Genomic DNA, 22,261 nt, shown 5'->3' with positions numbered 1-22,261 from the left:
GATTGCAGTTTTTTCCTTATAATATGAGGTACAAGATATGGTAGTTTGTCTTTTACTTTGTGGGAATAACGGATCATGTCTAACCACAGGGTTCCTAAAAAGTTTCCTGTTGTTGACAAACCCTGAAAAGTTTTGGTATCTACCTCCTGTTCACTGTAGCACATGTATTTAACACAGACCTTCTAGCATGCTTGCTATACTTTGCTGAGCCTTATTATATAAAATCATTAATCAATGAAACGGTTTTGGGGATGTCCAAATCTGCCTTATGGGTATCCATGACAATTCAGACTGTTTACGTCAGTTTTAAAAATGCTTGGGCATTTTCTTTTCCCCAGTGTATAGATACCTAGTTAAATAGTTGTGGGAACATGGTAGGAGAACTGTGAATGCATGTTTGCCAAGGTACGGTGGGGATTTTCTTCTGGGGTCTTAGCTTCTGCTTAAGTCAGTATGTTTTGGTTCTAAAAACTGGTTTAGATTCAGAATTTGGACATGGCATTATGACATTTATTGAAGTTACAAAGTTCATCAAACTTTGTTTGATGGTACAAATTTAGTTATATTCTTTTGGTCTGCTGACAGAACAAGAAAAGTCATATTCTATCACTTCCCTTACTCTCAGTAGTTACTCATGTCTGTTACTCCAACCCTATCACTAATTATATTGACTTCATCCTTTTAGTTCCTGAAAGTTAAGCACTGCTGAGTTTGGTATCCCTCTCATAGCACTTTCTATGGCTTTGGGGTTTCCTGTTGGACCAAATATTTGGCCTTATACACCCAGTATAGACAATACACTTTACTGAGAATTTTCTTTTTTTCTCCATAATCTGTTATGGAAATTCTGGAACTTAAATTTCACTTTAGAATAAGGATTCATGGTCTGGAAGCCATACTATTAAAAAGTTTTTACTATTGTCTAGCATCTTATCCAGGATGGTAAATCCTAGATTTTGCAAGAGTGCTTCCTAAACAATAAATGTTTCTTTATCCAAGGGGATCATACTTATGCCATGCTAAATTGAGAGACAGAGAAGGATGGAACAGAGATGGACCATTCCATAGGGTCAGATGTTTCAGAGAAGCCTAGAAACTCAGGATTTGGGGAGCCATGTTTTCAACCATCCCCATCCCAAATACAAGTCCAACTTTTTCTTCAGACAGAACTTTAACACTGAGAAAACAGACCTAACAAAAACTTTAACACTAACAAAGAGAAAACAGACCTAACAAAGAATTTAACCTTTTTTAGAGTTGTTTAAAATTGATAATCAACTCTTTAGTTCATTAGAACCTCATTTTTAAGTGATGAAAGAGTCATTATATCTTTGCAGGTAGACCTTCTGAAATCACACTTTGCTTTGAAATACACATTTTTCTTATCTTTTCCTAGACCTAATAGTGCTTACTTACTAATTACTATCAAATTCCACTGTCCTTGCAGATATTTTTTCAGTCATGCATTTCCATTGGGCCAGTTAGCATATTCTCTTTCACTAAGCAATTTAAGTTAATGCTAACTATTTGCTAGTCTGCACATCTCACTTAAGCAATCTCAGAACACTCTTTGGCTCTATGGTTTTTGCATTAGATAAGAGCCCAAGTGAATGAATGAATAAATGATTGAACAAATTATATCAAAAAGTGAGATTTTTTTTGAACCTTGTATGTCCATTTTGTGAATATACTAGAGCTTGTATTATTAGAGGAAGAAACACATGATTTGTAAACTCTCCTAAATGTTTCAATTAGAACTCAAACAGACATAAAATGTCAGGTTAGCCAATGAGTACAAGGTTTTAATTTTTAGTTTTAACAAAAGAGAGTATATCCTAGATTTTCCTTACAAGAAATAGTATCTGATTTTATTTTTAAGAGCTGTGTTATATCATGATGTAAACTTATTCTGATAATAAAAAATAATATTAAAAAATAAACAAAAATGAAAAAAAACATATGCAAACCCATACAAAAATGTAGCATTAAAAAACAGCATAGAAAAAACAGCATGCACATGTGATTTAAAAATTAAAACTCAGATCTGGTTGAATTTGGTTAAGTCACCTAACCTGAGTTATTTAAGACAATTTCAAATAATTAGCCAACATGGACCACACACATACCATTTAGTACAAACTATACTCCTTGTCTTGACAAATAATTAAAACTAGGTGTTATGTAACCTCTAGTCAACTAGCAAATAATTATATTTGAATATATTTCATTGGGTAATTTTGATGTATTCAAATCATCGTAATCCCTCTAAAAACACAAAATCATACTGAGTACTTTGAATATTTACTCACCAAAAAGTAAGCATATATGCATGCATCTTTTTTGAACTACACTTAAAAGATATCTGAAAAGCAAACTATGAACATGGAGTTTTGATCAAGTGGCCTGTGACTACTATTATCCTAGCAGTTGCTCTTCAGTGAGGAATGGAACTCACTATGATCTTTGTAAGTTTCGTGCCATTAAAATTAGATCATGAATGTGGGGAATAAAAGTAAAGTAAATAAAATTTCAGAATCTACTGATTTGCCATTCAAATCTTTATATAAATTATGAGATAAATATAATAAGAGTTTTCACCAGGTAGCCAACTATCAAAACCAAAACATCAAGCTGTGATAAAAGGAAGACACAACACTATCTTGGGAAAATCTCAAGAAGTACTATACAACTTTACTTTCTTAGTTTGAATTCCATCCTCACTGAGTTAGTTATCCACTTCTAGAATTGTGTGGTACATTTTGAAACCTACAGAAGGATCCAAATTTAAGGTAAAAAAAAATATGAAACAACAGTACCTTTTCCAAATATCTTGGCACACTGGTTATCAGTAGTTCGGCATTGCCCATTATAACAATATGCAGTTCCAAACCTGCACAAGTATCCATTCAGTGCATAAGTGTCAGGAACACAATGGCTGGAAGTTCCATTGCAGTATTCTGTAAAATCACACTCCTGGTCAGTACTCTTTCTACACGGAGTTCCTGCTACTGAAAACTTGAGGAAAATGAAAAAGAAAATTATGATCTGTGAATTCCTTAATTAATTACTGAAGAGATTTATCAAAGAAAACATGCCTGGTCAGGGCTGGGGTTGTGGCTCAGTGCTAGAGTGCTTGCCTAGCACGTTCAAGGACCTGGGTCTTCAGCACCATATAAAACCCATACAAAAATGTTCAAGGTCCCCAGCACCACATAAAAATAAATAAAATAAAGGTATCATGTCCAACTGCAACTAAAACTAAATTTAAAAAAAAAAAAACATGGCTGGTTATCGATAATTGAGGGAATGACAGAATTCCTGAGGCTAAGAGTTCTCCCAAGGAAAAATAAGGTACAACATGCATGGAGAAGTCCAGGAAAGAGTAACTATCTCAAAGGTCCCTCTGACATCAGGCTTACAACTTCCCACCTGTGTGGTTTCCTTCAGTGTAAGGCAGTTTGATGCAACCAGCATTTAAAGGGAAACTAAACAGACTGGTCAAACTGGTCAAATGTTTCTTAAAATTGAAGGAACATTACCACTACTTTTTTGTTCTTAGAGAGATCAAGAAGCCAGTCAATCTAACTTTAGTCCCTGTCTTTGACTCGTATTAGCTTGTTTGTGTGAATGCAAAATATGGTATCTCATTTTACAATTGTAAATTTAGAGTAATAATCATAATTTCATAGAGCTCTTATTGGTATTAAATTGACTTAATGGAAAAATGCTTAGAATGCTTATAATACTTGATAACAGTGTATATAATACTTATCAAACCAACATCATTATATTTATCATTACCAGAGAGCATAAAGGTCTCCCTGCAGAGTGTGTTTAGTACTAAATGTTTGTGACTTGCTGAAAAAACAATTGGTTATCCTTTGCATTTCATAGCAAAGTCCACCACATCCAAATGCTGTTTCCCTTCTTTCTTTTTCTTCTCTCTCTGCTCGCCACACATACCCAGACAGTAAAATCCATGTTGATACAATTGCTTATTTAATAAAGCAAAGATGAGAAATAAATGAAGTGGCATCTTAAAAGTCATGGAAAGTAAAAATGAATCAGAAATAAGAATCTTCTATACAAACAAATTAGATTAGATAATTTGTTTTCAGCAGACCCACATTACAAAAAAAAAAAATATTAAGGAAAGGTTTTTAGGACAAGAAATATAAATCTAAACAGACAAAGGAAATAAGAGCTGGAAATTGAATAAATTGTATGAATTATAAATTTTTATTTTTCTTCTTTCACTTGGTCTAAAAGATAAAAGGCTAACTAAAGCAAAAATAGAAACGACATATTTTGTGTTTGGAGTAAACATGAATGTTCTTTTATAAGATCAATTTATTACACAGGAAGTGGTAGGTTATATGAAATTAGCCTCTGATTAATCAAATACTTGTAAATTTTGGAGCAACCAGTGAAATTATTTTTAAGATGTATAAACAGCAAACCAATAGAGAAGATAAAATAAAACTAGTAGTTTATATTTAATTTGCAAAGCAACTGTAAATTTTTAAAAGTTACTGGTTGGAATTCAAAGTAGCACAGTTTCATATGTATTTACTATATGGTTCAGCAATCCTACTTCAAAGTATCCAGTTAAAAGAAATGGCACACTATGCTCATATACAGTCTACTATTTGTAGTAGGTACATTTTTTATTTCCCTAAACTGAAAATGACCCAAATATTCCTCAACTGGGGAATGAATAATAAACTGTGGTATGTCATTCTACTCCTTTCAATACTATTCAGCAACAAAATGAATGAACCGATAAAACCTGCATAAGAATGAATCTCAAAATCATTGTGCTAAAATGCCTAATTCATATGTTTACACATATTGTATAATTTAATTTATGTGACATTTGTATCAAAGCAAAATTATAAAGGCAGAAAACAGACTGGTGGGTACTAGGAGCTGTGGGTGAAATATGGATTGATAGCAAAGAAGTAAGGGAGGTGGACTTGTGAGGGCATGACAGAATAACCTAGCCTTGGCTGTGATGTTATCACTTATAACACTCAGAAATCCTCACAAACAGAACTTTGCAGCACTAAGTTAGATCTTAATAGAAAAATATGGGAAGAAAGAATATACATAATATTTAAGTCTAAGTGATTGACCAGAACTGAAATCATAAAATATTTTGTATTGGGGAACTTGATTTCCTATCCAAACTCATTGTATTGAGATAACTTAAATTAATAACCCACATTTACTAACTTTTTTACATTAAGGAATAATTTACATAATTATTCCAATATAATAACCATTGTTCCTATATGTGAGTTTTTGCATATTTTGCATATTAGTCATTGCGCCTATTTTTAATGTTATAATTTCTTCATAATTAGTCACTTATTCATTTCACTTTATGATTTATTTAAGCACCAATATTTTTGATATAGTAATATATATATATTTCCTTGTCCTCTTTATTTGATAATTTAGAAGATGGTAAGCTTTGTGGTTTCAACACTACAGAATAATCAGTACCAGTCGGAGATGTCTTTTTTATTTCATACCAATTTTCCTTATATACTTATTTGTTTATGCAATTTATATTTTATTTCACTCAATTAATTCTATATGCTTTTTATAAATTTCATATTGATTCAGTTAACACAGCCTTCTGTTATTGAAAATCAACTTCCTCTTCAGGAATGTCAGCAACTTACCTCACATTTGGATGTACAACATGGTCCAGAGCCACATTTTACTGAGCCTTTCAGTTTACAAGTTTTAAAATCACAACACTTTTTAAATTGACATTCCTAAAATTCCAAAAGAAGAGCTATTATTCCAGTTGAACAACTCAAAAACTTGTTTCTTAATCTTAACTTCAATTCAAAACTCCATGTTCAATTTACTAATTATATGCAATGAAGCTTTACTTTCTTTTACTATTTCTAGGCTACCCATTAAGAACTAAGAAAACAGCATCTAAATTAGCAGTTGATCAGTAACATTTACTGGCTAAAATATTTAGAAACTTACTCATAAATCACTAGCATGAAAATATATTTTCAGGGGATGTTTTTTAAAAAGGGAATTTCTAGGAAAAATATAAATTTTCCTTAATTGTGTTGTTAGTGAACCATTTATCAAAGATTTCTATTATAAGTATAACAAGCATAATCAAATACATTTAATGTGTATTAGTGTATCTATTTTTCTTTTAGTAGTGTTAGTGGTGGCTTCTTCCTTTATTCTACAAAGCACCTACATTGATAAGACCATGGATACAGAATCAGTGCCAACCATGATGATGTCATCATTGTTAGTATAGATTCTTCATACAATATATTCCTAATGTCTTGGTTATCATTTCATTTAACTTTCACATAGTTGAAATTGCTTTCTAATTTCTTCATCAACTACATATTAGTCCTTAATTTCTATTCTGGTGATTTCTGGTGTTTCTATTTGTCCTTTCCTGTCTTTATAGCTCTTACTGCACAAGTTAGAGAACCAACGTGAGCACCTGTCAACTTCCAAATAGATCCACCCTAGTGTGTCACTAAAGGACTCCTGGAATGATAATGAGTTAAGATGATAGATCCACTTGACCCCTGTCAGATGGATTTTTTGCAGGAATTCCAGGAATTGCCTAGATTCCTTGCACTGCTATTGTAAATACAATGGTATTCTGGGCCTTCTGATGTATATACTGTGATTTTGTATCCTGAAATGACCTGGGTATTCACTGTTGTTCCACGGTGTAAAGTTACTTTAGTAAATAGCTGTGGGCCACTTTGGGACAAATGACTGAATAAAAAGCTAGTTATCCTTGCTGGAGCATTATAGGATCTCATGCTCTATTCAGACAAATAGCTATAGCTCTGAGATTGGCTTAGATCTGGAAATTGGCAATGAATTGTAAGTTTTCCACTTAGAGTAACTGGCACCAATCCTGTGCTCTTAATTTTTGGTTATATACATTAAACAATATCATTGAGCGGCCAGATCTATCTGAGCCACAAGTATAAATCCGTGCAGGTCAAGACCCTTAGCTGTCATCTATACCTCACTTCCCATTATGCTAATTGCATCTGTGCTAATTACATTACATGGTAAAATGCTACCATTTAGCCTTTGTTATTATGCAATCTAATAATCCCATGACATAAAGGAAACCAGCTCCATAATAAAGCCTCCAATGACCAACACCAGTCTATAGAACAAATATATTGTTAAGGTTTTCAACAATGTTTTGAACTTTTCAAGTGGCTGTTTTGAAATTTTGACCCCTAACTCTGCCAAGGTAGTTCTGGCATCTCAACTTCATTTATTGTAGGACAGGTTGTTTCCAATCTACAGGGATCAATTAAGCAGCATGTTAAGATTGGCCTTCGGTTTTCTTTCCAAGGATTGAGGTCATTCATCAGAGAGCCTTCCCTCTCAATAAAGAATACTCTATTCAGGTGCATATTTTAACAACTTGGGGTAGCATACTTAACATCTGACCATGGCATATTCTTATCTATGCATATCAGCAAAATCCTGAAAATTAAAAAGCATAATAATTCTTTATTCCATAATCAGAGAGTGCCTTCTCACTTGAACTGTCCTTACACTTGACACAAATTGTGGTCTAGAACCAAGAGAGGAAGCTGGGTGCAGAGCTTCGGAAGAGCAAGCATTGTCTTGTGAGGCAATTGATCTCAGGTGAAGTTTCATTTGTGGTTAGATGGAGTTTATCCAGATAATCCACAATAATCTCTACCAATTAAAGTTCATAATCTTATTTACTGTTGAAAGGCACTTTGCTATGTACTGTAACATATCCACAAATGTCAGGTTTTACAGGGAGGCTACCTTTGAAGGTCCATTATGCCTACCACCAAGCCACTAGGTATGGGAGTATGGAGGTTGTGGAAGGGAAGCAACTACTACATGTGGGTTACTGCACTCTTTACTGCTCCAGCAAACTAACTAAACTAAATCCCACAAGAAACTCTGACAGAGGATATAGACAGAGATCAGCAACATTTACTGTAAAGGACCAAAGAGTGCTTATTTCCAAGTTGTTCACAATATGATCTGCACCACAACTTTTCCACACTTATGTAGTAGCACAAAAGCAGCCATAGATAATATGCAAACAAATGGGCATGTTTGTATTCTAGTAAAACCTCACTACCAAACAACAATAACAACAAAAAAGTGGCAGCTGGATTTAGCCAACTGACTACAGTGTGAAAAAAGCTGATATAGATCATTCTTCAGAGAATTTCCTCACAAGACACAGTAATTTGGAACATTTATCTACCAACTGAACATAATGGTTGTCTGAGGGCCAATCATTGGTTCTTAAGTGCATCGAGCCTCCTCTGATAATGGCTATACACACTGTTAAGGCCACAAGAAGCAGTACTGGACCAAGTCTCTGGTACAGGTAACAAAACACTCTGCAGCAACAGTACATGCTGGTAGGGCACTGATAGTATCTGTTATAAATGTCAATCTACCCACAGTTTGTATTTGTAGAAAAACCACAGTATGCATATCTAGCCATGTATTGGGTTGTGTCATTTCATCCCTCTTTAATAGTATTTATTGGCAGGGAGATGGGTACCATATTTAGGTGTAGGAAATGCAAGAGGAATGTGGTACTGCTTCTCAGAAGAATAAGAGTTGGGGAATGCATAATAATTGCAAACCTTTGACACACACTCAAAAATGCACACACAGATAAGCAGACTCATACATAGAAGTTTCATTTTGTGGAGAAGATGATTAAGAGAACTGATAGGGATTTAATAGTATATAAACATGGTAGTCAGCTTTTTTTGTAAGGGGAAGTAACTCATGAGACTGGTGGGGGGTAGAATCATAAAGATACTTTATTTTTGATAAATGAGGAGAATTGATAAATATTTGGAACATGATATTTATAATAGACTAAATATTCGGTCCCACCTGTTGAGAGTAATGTACACTAAAAATCTGACAGATGAAGTATAATCAAATGATGAAAAAAATAGAAAAAAATTGACCATTCAAAAACTCATAATCACAGGAATGTTTGAGAGTGATTAAATACAACTCATTATAATGCTTAGGAAATGGAAATGGAGGGAGACCCTCATTGTTATACAAAATTACATTTAAGAGTTTACGAGGGGAATGGGATAACAAACATGGAGGGAAATGAATTACAGTAGATGGGGTAGAGAGAGAAGATGGGAGGGGAGGGGAGGGGGGATAGTAGAGGATAGGAAAAGTAGCAGAATACAACAGTCACTATTATGGCAGTATGTAAAAATGTGATGTGTAACCGATGTGATTCTGCAATCTGTATTTGGGAAAAAATGGGAGTTCATAACCCAACTGATTCTAATTTATGAAATATGATTTGTCATGAGCTTTGTAAAGTTGTGAACATCCAATAAAAAAAAATAAAAAAATAAAAAAAAAAGAAAAAAAAAAGAAATTCATGCAGCCACAGAAGATAGGGAAGAAATGTACAATAAAATTTCACAGATGTTTGTATAGAAACAAAGAATAAAGCCACATGAGTTAGGAATTGAATAGAAACTAACAAGGACTTAATTTATCCTATATATTCAAACCTACCTAAAGGCATAATTTACAACAGTTTTGATAAACCAAGCCTTCACCATACACATCTTCTCATTTCAAGTGGTGTTGGAAAGTGATTCATTTACATTTATATTCATTTTTATATCTGTTATTAACTAAAGACATAGTTGCATGTATCATTCTATGTATACCATTACTAACATGTTTTATATTTCATCAGAAATGTAAAAATTATTCTCAAACTTCAAATTTATTGCTTACCTCTTCATTACCACAGTCACATTCTTCATTAGATTCCAAAATTCCATTACCACAAACTGGTTTATTTTTATATAATGGTTGCAAATATGAAAGGTCTTGAAGACATGGAGCCTCAAAATTTGAAATAAAATTCCTATATTCATATATGCTACAATTGCTAAATATCTTCATGCCACTGGCTCTCCTAAAATGAAATAATATTCCTCAGGTAAAAAAAAAGCCTTGCTAATAAAATATTACATCCATACACAAATCATATAACTCATATAATGATGCATATAAAAATTTATATATTATAAGGGATTAAATCATCATAATTAAATTTCCATTTCAATATTGCTTAACTTCAGTATTTTCCCCAAAAGCATTTCTTATAAACTACTTTGGTTTGAATATATTTTGTACCTTACAAAATCATCTTGCCTTTTAATATCCATTGTAAGTTATTAAGCAGGTGTAATCATAATCAGACTATGGTATTTAGAAATGAGAGCCTTTGAAAGGGAATTAAAATCAGATAGTCAGCAGAGTGCAGCCACCACAATTGAACACTGGTGGCTTTCTGAGAAAAGCAAGAGACTAAAAAAAAGGAGACAGTCTCTCTCTCTCTCTCTCTCTCTCTCTCTCTCTCTCTCTCTCTCTCTCTCTCTCTCTCTCTCCCCCCCCCCCACTCTCTCTCTTCCAGTTTCTTGCCATGTGGTGACCTGCATGGCCTCCGGACTTTGCCTTCAAGAGAGCCATCCATGGATGTTTCCCCTCAACCTTGGCCACTGTCAGCTAAAATAAACTTCTTTTCTGTAAAACTTACTATCTGTGTTATTCACAACAGAAAATGGACTAAGACACCAATTTAAAGATGGAAAAAAATTATTACATTCATATGTCAAATTCTGAGAAATGCATCGATTAGGTGATTTTGGTCATTGTTCAAGCACAAAATGTACTTATCCAAACTATGATGGCTGCAACATCACCAGGTGATACAGTCTTATGGGACTACTATGGTACATGTAATTTATTGTTGATGGACAGTCATTATGTGGGGCATGAGTATATGTCTATATTTGATCCCTAGGTATACATAATTTTGATAGACAATAGAAAGGAAATGTAAAACAATTCATCTCCTGCAGATTAGATTAACATTCTGGTCTAAAAGATAATTTGAATAAGGTAAGGTAGGGCACTTGTCTCAAAATACGTTGATTTCTCAAGCAAAGTTCTATGATGGGGGGAATAATTTTTGAAATACAATTATTTTGGGAGAAAGCAGCTTATACTACAGATCTCTTTCTGAATCCCATGGACTTAATATGGAAAAAAACCTAACTCCATTTTTACTGAATATACCAATCAAAAACTGATATTAAATCAACCAAAGCAACCAACCAGGCTGCTTGAATTCACATTGTTTATCATCACAAATTTGAATGTTTCAAAATGGTCAACAATCCTAGCATGTTTCCTAAAGCATTTCAATTTCCAGTCTCCAAAACAACTGTTTCACACTGTCCATCAGAGATGTTACATACTCAGCTCTTAGTTTTCTCTCAGAGGAAACTGCCATCATCTTTACACCTGCAATTAATTAAACTATATACCTCTCTACATATTTATTCTTCTAACCCCCATCACAAGTATTAAATGTACCCAGTCCTAATAAGAAGTAGCCCCTATATTATGCACTACAGCTTCCATCCTCTCTGATTTTACTCTTAATTATTGCATCTGACATTACTGCACTTCTGTCTTTCTCTTTATTTTTCCCTGTCTAGAGATGGTATATAGTGTCCTCCATATATAAAATCCTTCCTTTAATCACAAATTCCATTTCATACTCTGCAAAATATTGCTCTATTTACTGACTTTATCACCTCTCAAGAATTTATCAAGTGCCTTTAAATATAATATAAATTATTCATGAAAACTATACTGAATTTATAAAACTTTACTGCAAAGAATACCAATTGTATAGTAATTCATTTAATTTGTTTAGTGCTGATATAAACAGTATTTTCTAAATCCATTTACCTAATGAATTTTTATTTTGATATTGTCTTAATTGTAAGTTGATTCTATTGATATTTCAAGGTGGCAAGATAACATCACAAATTAAGGACAGTTTGTTCTTCATCAGATATTTCGTTCTTTCTTTTTCTTTCCCTCAGTATAATAGCCAAAGTTGCCAGTACTGTTTTATTATTAAGGGTGATGTTAGATATCTTTGTCTTGGGTAACAAAGACTACAACAAAAAAATAGCATCATGTATTTACACAATATTCCATAGTTTTCATCAACTTCAAGTTTATCCCTCTAATTCCCTTAAGTGAAAATATCTTAATAATAGTACATATCACTTTCCACACTCTCAGGACACATAGAAAAAATATTACACATGATATTCTCTTCAAGTATAACATACCTTTCCAACTTGTGATAGATATGAAAGATTTAAAAATTCATCAGATCTTAGAAACAACCTCATGAATGTGTATGTGAAATTAAGTAAGAAATAAAAGACTTACACTGCTTCTTGATTCATTACGCATGCAGCTCTTGGGCAAGAACAATTATTGGTGTCATCATATGTTAATCCTATATTAAATCCAAGCAGCTGAGCTATAATAACTGAAAATCCCTCCAAACTTATAGCATCTGGATACTAAAATAAAGACAATTGAAGAAAAGATTATTTTAGTAGAAGAACACAGAAACAACAAATAACTTGAAACATTTTTGTTTCTGTAAAACTTTACAATTAAATACTTTTTATGTTAAGTATAATTTATAATCATTCATTTTGATTTTCATTGATGTGTATATTGGTGCTAATTTAATTATTAAGTAAAATGAACTAGTATAAAACATTAACTATGTCACTAATTTAAAATATAGTATGCACAAATTTTGCAATTTTGAACACATTATTTTTGATGCAATGCAAAATATTTCCTTTTAATTAATTCATGCAATTAAAACATTTCAGTGTATTTATGTTTCAGGCACTGTATAGATGATGGACTTCATCCATACCTAGAGTTTATAGAAAGGGAGAAAAACAAAAGCAGAAATCCACAATAAACTTCTTAAAGGCAAATACATCATTAAAAGTTTCTTGAAGAAAACAAAATACTTCAAAAGAGAATTTTATGAAGGAGTATAAGGTAAAATATTAATATAAGGTAGTTACAAAAACCTCTTTGGTATGTAGGCTGATATGTTAAGGTTGGGAGATGACCCAACAATATAAATATGGGTAGGGTTCTTGAATGGCTACCAGTTAATAAATTATGGTCTGAGTGAAGGGAAGAAATGACAGGACAGAAGCTAGGGATATAAATACAACCATGGTAAAGAAATTTGAGGTGGAAAATGATTTAAAATGGTGGCAAAGCAGAGTGTCAATATATTTCATAATATTTAAATACATTGTTCCATATTATTTAACTCTAATGATATTTTACATATTCTTTAATCACTACAAATAAAATTCTTACAGCATTTCTAATTTTGCTATGTGAATTGGCAAACTGTACACTCAATCTGATTCAAATGTATGATATGTCAAGATCATTATACTGTCATGTGTAACTAATTAAAACCAAAAAAAGAAATTTATAGTAGAAAATTTTAATTTATACATAGAAAAAAAGAAAAATATATTGTTTGTATGTATATGCATGTGTATGACTGAAAAAGAATACATCTAGCAGTATAGAAAAATTCATATCTATCCCAGTGTTAGAATTTGAAAGAAAGTTAAAGCAGAACAGGACATGAGTGATGATCTCATTTGGGGGCATAAGGTTTACATTTGGAGGCATTAGTTTACATCTTGGGGCAAAGTGTAAAAACCAGAAGCTGGACTTTCAATACTGGGTAAGAGAGGGGGACGGTCTTCTACTTCTCTAGTTATCCAACTGAAAGTAAGCCTCTAGGATAAAGTCATGTAGACAAGAGATCCCCTCAAGATAAAATAATCCTAATTAAACTGTTCAAGAAAATGAGATGATAAAAATAATTAGTATGAGTAATAAAAAAGAAAACATCTATAGATTTTAAAGAGAGGGCTGGAGCTATGGCTCAGTTGTAGAGTGCTTGTCTCACATGTGTGAGGCCCTGGGTTCAATCTTCAATATCATTAAAAAAAAAAAAAAAAAATATATATATATATATATATATATATATATATACATATATTCTATCTATATATATATATATTCTATCTACAACTAAAACATGTTTTAAAAAGAGATATGATGTATGTGTGAAGACAGAAAAAATGAACAAAATAAGGGAATATACAAATAATTTGTAGAGATTGCAATCTTAACATTAACTTGGATATTTGCTTCAAATAATAAAGAAATTTGACATATAAATTCTGCTCCTTTGCACATGATACAAAAAGCAGCTACTCAATAATGTTGTAGAATTAAACAAAGCTGGAAAATTTATTTAGATGGGAATCAGGCTCAAAAAAAATAATTGTAGAGAGTATGATTTTTGTGACATTTACCATGGAGACATTTGGAATTGGCATAGCATATGTATTCATAAAAAAAATTTTCCCACCTTTGACCTGGGAAGAGTCAAATATGAGTATGAGAAAATGATAGCTCTGGGTATGTAGAAATGTAAAAAGGGAAAGATCCAGAGTGAGGATCTTCTAAATTCTGTCTCCAAGTTTCTGATGGCATCTGAACACATTCATTCATGGAACAGCCTCAACACAACTTAAAGTCTACAGATATAAACTGAGGGGAGAGCTATTATCCAAAATACAAAATTGCTGTTCTGAACATAAAAAAGAAATTTTCTGATACAACAGATTTTTTAAAAAATCAAAGAACTGATGTTAGCAAGATGACAAGTGGATCTAACTTTCACTCTCCCAGAGAAATACCAATTAAACAACTATCCATAGGAAGTCATTTTAATAGCTTATTAATAGGGTTCAGTTTGAAAGCCCTTATAACCTGTTGGGGAAAAGTTCCCAGAATTGCCACATTGAAAAGGGTAAGAAAAAGAGTTTAACATCACCTGAACAACCCTCCTCCAAGTTGACACAGTTTAAGCCTAGGAGACATCCTCTCAGGCTGTGTTCTACTCCAAGAGAAAGAGAACAAAACAAGCATTTTACTTCAACAGGATTTTCTATCTAGCCTCACCCATAATGTACCCATAATGTACAGGAAGAACTAGATCACCTGGGGATTACTAAGAGCAAACAAAATGGTCAGGTACCCACACGACCACCCTGCATATCTCAATAACTGACACATGGACCTAGTCAGCCAACCTTTCCAAAGATCCTATCAGTTAGCTGAGAGCTATAGCCAGTCTGTCCCAGTGGTCCCATTTCCATCATGTGTCCTTAAAACATACTTGATAGGTAGTATGTATATCTCAGTAGATCTCGGCTATTGGTTTGAGACTGCTCCTTCAGGAGAGATTGCATCCATCATGTTGGCACCTCAGTGCACTGTTCTAAGGAATAGTAGTGGGTGATCATCACACATTGTATGGCTCTATAGAATGGCAAAGCATAAGAAGAGAGAAGTGGGTGCATTCATGAACTAGAATTATTAGTTTATTAGTGAGATTAGTGAGATCTCTCAAAATTTTATACACGCTATTTAGAAAAAGTTCTTCTCTGCTGAAGCCAGTCCATAAACCATGAATAAAGTGACTAATCCTCCAAATATATAGGAATCAATGTGAGGCTACACAAGTCAAGAAGAATCAGAGAAATATAACTCCTTCAAAGAAATTAATAGAGATGCAGCAATAATGTCAAAGGGATATAAGTTTATAAAGTCCTTGGCAAAGAATTAATAAAGCTCTTAAGAAAACTTCATGAGCTATGAAAGTAGAAAAAGAAAACTAAACTAAGGAAAACAATATATAAGCAAAATTAAACAATTATAAAGAAGTAGAAATTTAGAAGAATCAGAAATCCTGGAGCCAAACAATACAATGACTGAACTGGAAAATTTAGTAGAGTTTTAATAGCATATTCAATGAAATGGTAGAAAGAACCTAAAGACAGACCATTTAAAATTATCCAGTTAGGAGAGCCAAAAATTAAAAATAAAGAGTGAGAAAAGGTGTATAGGACTTATTGGACACCACCAAGTATATATGTATATATTTCACAGAGTAACAGGCAAGAGAGAGGAAAACAGAGAGGATAGCATATTTAAATAAATAATGACAGACATTTTCTCAAATTTTGTAAAATCAATGAATAGTTTGATTCACGAAGCCCCTAATCTTCAAATGTAATGAAACAAAATAACCCTACACCAGGATATATAATAAATTTCCAAAAGTCAAAGAGAAGGAGAATTTTGAAAGCAGCCCAGAGAAGAGTGACTTGTCACACGCAGGAAGGCTTCTGTAATACTTTCAGTGAATTTCACAGTTGAAATCTTGCAGGTGAGAAGAGAGGAAGATGATATATTCAAAGTGTTAGAAGAAAAAAAAGATAGCAAAGAACACTTTACCTGTAAAAGCTGTCTTTTAAGAATGAGGGAGTGATAAAGACTTCCCCAGACAAACATAAAGTTAAGAAGTTCATCACCACTAGACCCGCCTTTCAAGAAGTACTAAAAGGAATTTTTTATGCTTAAATAAAGACCATAAACAGGAACATGAAAGCATACATAAGTGTAAATAACTCTCTGTGTATACTTAACGACAAATTATCAGCTTAAAACAACTGATATAAATAGAAAAGATTCAGTGTAAACCCCACGGGAACCATAAAAATTTTACAATAGTTATAGAAAAGGCAAAGAGAAAAGAATCAAAACACACCTGTACAACAATAACCAAAATCATCAGGAGAGGGTGGGGGAGAGAAAGAAAGAAAGAAAGAAGAACAAATAAACGAAGAAAGGCAATACTTCTCAAAATATGCTGTCTAAAAAAGACATATCAGATTTCAGGACATACACAGCCTAAAAGTGAAGGGAAAGATACAGACATTCCAAATAAATGTTAACCAAAAGTATGCAGAAGTGACTACACTCATGTCAGATAAAGTAAAGTTTAAGTTCAAAAAACTTCACAAGACATAATTAAAGTCTTTATCTAATGATAAAACAGTCAATTAAATAGAAAAATAAAACAATTATGAATACATATTCACCCAGTATCAGAGTATTGGAATACACAAAGCAATGATAGAACTGAGGGAACAAAGAGAAATATAATAGTAGTAGGAAACTTGAATATTACATTTCTAAAAACCAGTAAGGAAAGAATACAATTGAACAATACTATTCCAAATGAGGTGTGTGTGTGTGTGTGTGTGTGTGTGTGTGTGTGTGAAATTTTCTACCCAATAGCACATTTCTCTCAAATGCACATAAAACACTGTCTAAGGTAAATCACATTGGTCACAAAAAAGGTACAAACAATCCCCAACTTATGCCTCCCAAGTTTAAACTATGATTTTTTACTTCATGATGGTGAAAAAATGTTATGTCTTCAGTAGAAACTTTACTTCAAAGTTTGAATTTTAGTTCTTCCCAGGCTAGTGATATGCAGTACCAGACTCTCTCCTTAATAGGATTCACTGTGATATTTCCATACATGTAATCATTGTGCATTGATCATGTCCATCCATTTTACTTCTACCCTCAGCTTCCCTTTTCCTCTCCTCCACAGCACACTTCTCAGTCCTTAAAAGTCACTCTCAATTTCTTTCTGTCCCCTTCCTCCTAACCTTCTTTGTCTCTAGTGACCACAAACCTGTTCCATACTTCTACAGGTTGACCTACTAGTTTCCGTAAATGAGTGAAAACATGTGATGCTTGTCTTTCTCTGTCTGGCTTATTTCACTCAATGTAAGATTCTCCAGTTAGATGCACATTGCTACACAAGACAAGATTTCATCCTTTTTATGGCTAAGTAGTATCCATGTGTGCTAATATGCACATTTTTTTATCCACTCATCCAATGAAGGACATCTGGGTTGATTCCTTATTTTGGCTATTGTGAATACTGCTGAAAAAATTGGAGGTGCAAGTGTTTTGTTTTGTTTTTCCATAAAGATTTAATTGTATTGGGGTCTATACTTAGTAGAATTGATAGATTATAAAATAGTTCTATTTTTAGTCTTTTGAGTAATTTCCATATTATGTTTAATAAAGTCTTTACAAATTTATATTTCTACCAACAGAGTATGAGAGTTCTTTTTACACATTCTCATCAGCATTTGTTATTTCTTGTCTCTTTGATAATAGCCACTTTCACTGTGGTAAGATGATATATAATTTGATTTTGATTTGCATTTCTCTGATTAATGAAACTGTGCATTTTTTCAAGTGCTTGTTCACCATTTCTATGGCTTATTTTGAGAAGTGTCTGTTTACTTCTATGAAGAAAGTTATAAAATTTTGAAGGGAATTACATTGAATCTATGGATTACTTTGGATACTATGATCATTTAAATAATATGATTCTTTTCATGAACACAAGATTTCTTTCCAATGTTGTGTCCTTTATAAGTTTATTAGTGGTATATTGTTATTCAGAAATCTTTTACTTTCTTGGTTAAGCTTTTTTCCTAAACATCTTATTTTTTGTAGCCATTGTGAACTGGATTGATTTCTTAATTTTTCAGCAAGTTCATTATTTCTATATAGAAATACTACCATTTTTTTGTATGTTGAGTTTCTATCCTGACACTTAACTCAATTCTTTTCTAAGTTAATTTCTAGTAACTTTATGAGTATTTATAAGTATTTAGGTTTTCCTATGTATGGAAGCATGTCATCCACAAATATGAATAACTGAATTTTATCCTGTCCAATCTAGATGACTTTTCTTTCTTTGTCTTCATAAGTGCTCTGGCTAAGACTTTCAGTACTATATTAAATAGGAGTGGTGAAAGTGGATTTCCTCATTATTACTTTCTTCTGAGTAGAAGCAGTGAGTTACATATCCCAGTGAGCCATGTGACCACAAGGGTAAAATACTAATATTCTAGAATGTACTGTGCACCCCAAGGCCCTAGAGAGAGAACAAACCAACAGCAAATTCAGTAGAAGACAAGAAATAATTAAAATCAGAGCCAAATCAGTAAAATTGAGATTTAAAAAGCAAGACAAAGGATCAACAAAACAAAAAGTTGGTTTTTTTGAAAGGATAAACAAAATTCATAAACCCTTAGCCAAACTAACCAAAAGAAAGAGGGAAAATTCTCAAATCATTGAAATACGAGATAAAAAAGTAAATACCACCATAGACACTATTGAAATCCAGAGGATCATTAGAAACGATTTTAAAAATGTATACTCAATAAGCTAGAAAATCTGAAGATATGGACAAATTTCTAGAGACACATGGCTAACTCAAACTGAACCAGGGGATATAGAAAACTTAACCAGATCAATTTCATGTAATACAATTGAAGCAATAATCAAAATACTTCCATCAAAGAAAAACCCAGGACCAGAAAGAATCTCAGCCAAGTTCTACCACACCTCTACAGAAGAACTAATATCAATCTGCAAATTATTCCATGAAATAGAAAAAGTGGAATTCTTCCAAACTGATTCTATAAAGTTAGTATCATCATGATACCAGAACCAGGCAAAGATATCAAAGAAAGAAAACTTTAAACCAATATCCTTGATGAACACAGATACAAATATTCATAACAAAATACTGGCAAATTGCATACAAAAACAGATTAAAAAGATAGGATACCATGATCAAGTGAGTTTCATCCTATCTTTTTAATCTGTTTTTGCATGCAAGTTTCCTTCAATATACATATCAATAAATGTAATTCATCACATTAATAGACTTAAAGAGAAAAAAATCATATAACTAGCTCATCAATAAAGAAAATGCTTTTGACAAAGTACAGAATCCATTCATATTTAAAACACTAGAAAAACTAGGGATGAAAGGAACTTACCTCAACATTGTAAGGGCTATATTTGACAACCCCAAAGCCAATATTATTCAGAAGAAAGGCAGATTGAAAGCATTTCCTCCAAAAACAGGAACAAGAGAAGGATGCCCATTTTCACTACTTCTTTTTTTAAAAAATACATGACAATAGTGGAATGCATTACACTCATTATTACCCATATACAGCAGAATTTTTCATAACATTTTCACTACTTCTATTCATCATAGTCCTTGAAATTCTAGCCAGAACAATTAGGCAAGAAAAAGGAAATAAATGGATATAAATAGGAAAAGAAGAGCTCAAACTATCTCTGTTTTCCAATGACATGATCCTATATTTAGAAACCCCAAATCCCCCAGTAGAATTCCCCCTAATAAATAAATTCAATAAAGTAGCAGGATAAAAAATCCAGAGCCATAAATCAATTGCATCCTATGGTCCAATGTTGAATTTGCTGAAAAATAAATTAGAAAAACTATCCTATTCACAATAGCATCAAAAAAGTTAAATATTTAGGAACCAATCAAACAAATGAGGACAAGGACCTCTATAATGAAAACTATAGAACGCTAAAGAAAGAAACTGAAGAAGATCTTAGATGATGGAAATATCTCCCATGTTCTTGGATAGACAATTAATATTGTCAAAATGGTCCTACTATCAAATGCACTATGCAGATTCAATGTAATTCTCGTCAAAATTCCAATGACATTCTTCATAGAAATAGAAAGGGCAGTTGTAAAATTCACTTGAATAAACAAGAGACACAGAAAAGTCAAAGCAATCCTTTATCAAGGAAAGCAAAGCAGAAGGCTTCAAAATAACAGAACCTCAAATTATACTAGAGCTATAAAAACAAAAATGGCATAGTACTGGCACCAAAACAGACATGATGATTCATGGTAGAATAGAAGACATAGAGACAAATACACATGAATACAGTTATCTCCTTCTAAACAAAGGTGCCACAAACATACATTGGAGAAAAGATAGCCTTTTAATACATGGTGCTTGAAAACTGGAAATCCATCTGTTGTTGAATGAAATTAAACCCCTATCTCTCACCCTGCACAAAAATAAACTCAAAGGGTTTCAAAAACCTGGAAGTTACTCCAGAAACCTTGCACATACTAGAAGAAAATGTAGGTCCCACAATACAACATATCAACTCAGGCACTGACTTCCTTAACAAGACTCCTAAAGTACAAGAAGTAAAATCAAAAATCAATAAATGGGATGGCATCAAATTAAAATGCTTCTTCACATCAACATGAAGAGCATGAAGAAAGCTAACAGAATGGGAAAAAAACTTTGCCACCTGCTCCTCAGAGAGGGCATTAATGTCCAGAATATACAAAGGTGTTGAGAAAACTCAACACCAAAATAAATAATCCAATCAATAAATGGACAAAGGAACTAAACAGACACTTATCAAAAGAAGAAATACAAAAGGTCAACAAGTATATGGAAAAGTGTTCAACATCTATAGCAATCAGGAAAATGCAAATCAGAACTACATTGAGATTCCATGTCACTCCAGTCAAAATGGCAATAATTAAGAATACAAGTAACTGTAAATGTTGGTGAGGATGTGGTGAAAAGGGTATTCTCATATATTTGTTTGTGGAACTGCAAATTGGTACAACCAGCCTAGCAAGTAGTATGGAGATTCCTCAAAAACTAGGAATGGAACCACCATATGACCTAGTTATCCTCAGCTTGAATCCATAGAATTTATAATCAGCATACTATAGAGACACAGTCGCATTGATGTTTATAGAAGTAAAAATCGCAATAGTGAATCTGCAGAGCCTGCCTAGGTGCCGTTCAACAGATGAGTACATAAAGAAAATGTGATATATGTACATGATGGAGTATTACTCAGCCATAAAGAAAAATGATTTTATGGCATTTCCCTGCAAATGAATGGATCTGGAGACTATCATGCTAAGTGAAATAAGCAGTCCCCCAAATCCAAAGGTAAAATATTTTCTCAGATATGTGGAAGCTAGTCCAAAACATGGGGATGGGGGAAGTGTAATTTAAAAAAAATAGAAGAAATATCAGTGGAGTAGACAAAGGGGAATGGAGGGAAGGGAGGAGGAGGAATGGGATCGGGAAGGACAGTGGAATGAATTTGACCAAACATTTCTATGTACATTTATGAATATACCAAGGTGAATCTCACCATCATGTCCATCCACAAGACACTAATGAATAAATAAATGAATCAATGAACTATAAGTAAATAGCAGAAAAGATCAGTAGAGTTCAAAGAAGGGAACATGAAGAAGGAGAAAGGGATGGGAAGAGAAAATATTAGGAACTAACCTATTAGTTTATTATTTATAATTAAGTCCTAATGCATCCTATTGTCAACTATAATTAAAAAGTACCAATAAAAAAATCTCAACACAAATGAAAATGAAAATGAAAACCAAACATGACCACACCATGGGATGCAGCATAAGTAGTACTAAGAGGGGAATTTATAACAATAAAAATCT

At 32.8% G+C, this 22,261-nt stretch overlaps 1 protein-coding gene across 1 annotated transcript in view; it reads right to left on the bottom strand.

The window, feature by feature from the left end:
* Window positions 1-22,261, bottom strand: part of ADAM18 (ADAM metallopeptidase domain 18) — a gene marked incomplete at both ends in the record, with an annotated part of 136,663 nt that overhangs the window by 57,949 nt on the left and 56,453 nt on the right. Inside the window, 4 exons of the mRNA XM_081269702.1 lie at window positions 2,817-3,015; window positions 5,691-5,786; window positions 9,820-10,003; window positions 12,346-12,482. Coding sequence (XP_081125828.1) covers window positions 2,817-3,015; window positions 5,691-5,786; window positions 9,820-10,003; window positions 12,346-12,482 — 616 coding nt within the window. The remainder of the gene's footprint in view (window positions 1-2,816; window positions 3,016-5,690; window positions 5,787-9,819; window positions 10,004-12,345; window positions 12,483-22,261) is intronic.

The sequence above is a fragment of the Spermophilus citellus genome (genome assembly GCF_964194105.1).
Source record: "Spermophilus citellus genome assembly, chromosome: 16".
NCBI classification, from domain to species: domain Eukaryota; kingdom Metazoa; phylum Chordata; class Mammalia; order Rodentia; family Sciuridae; genus Spermophilus; species Spermophilus citellus.
Note: the sequence above shows the minus strand (reverse complement) of the source record. Positions and strands in the feature narration are given on the sequence as shown.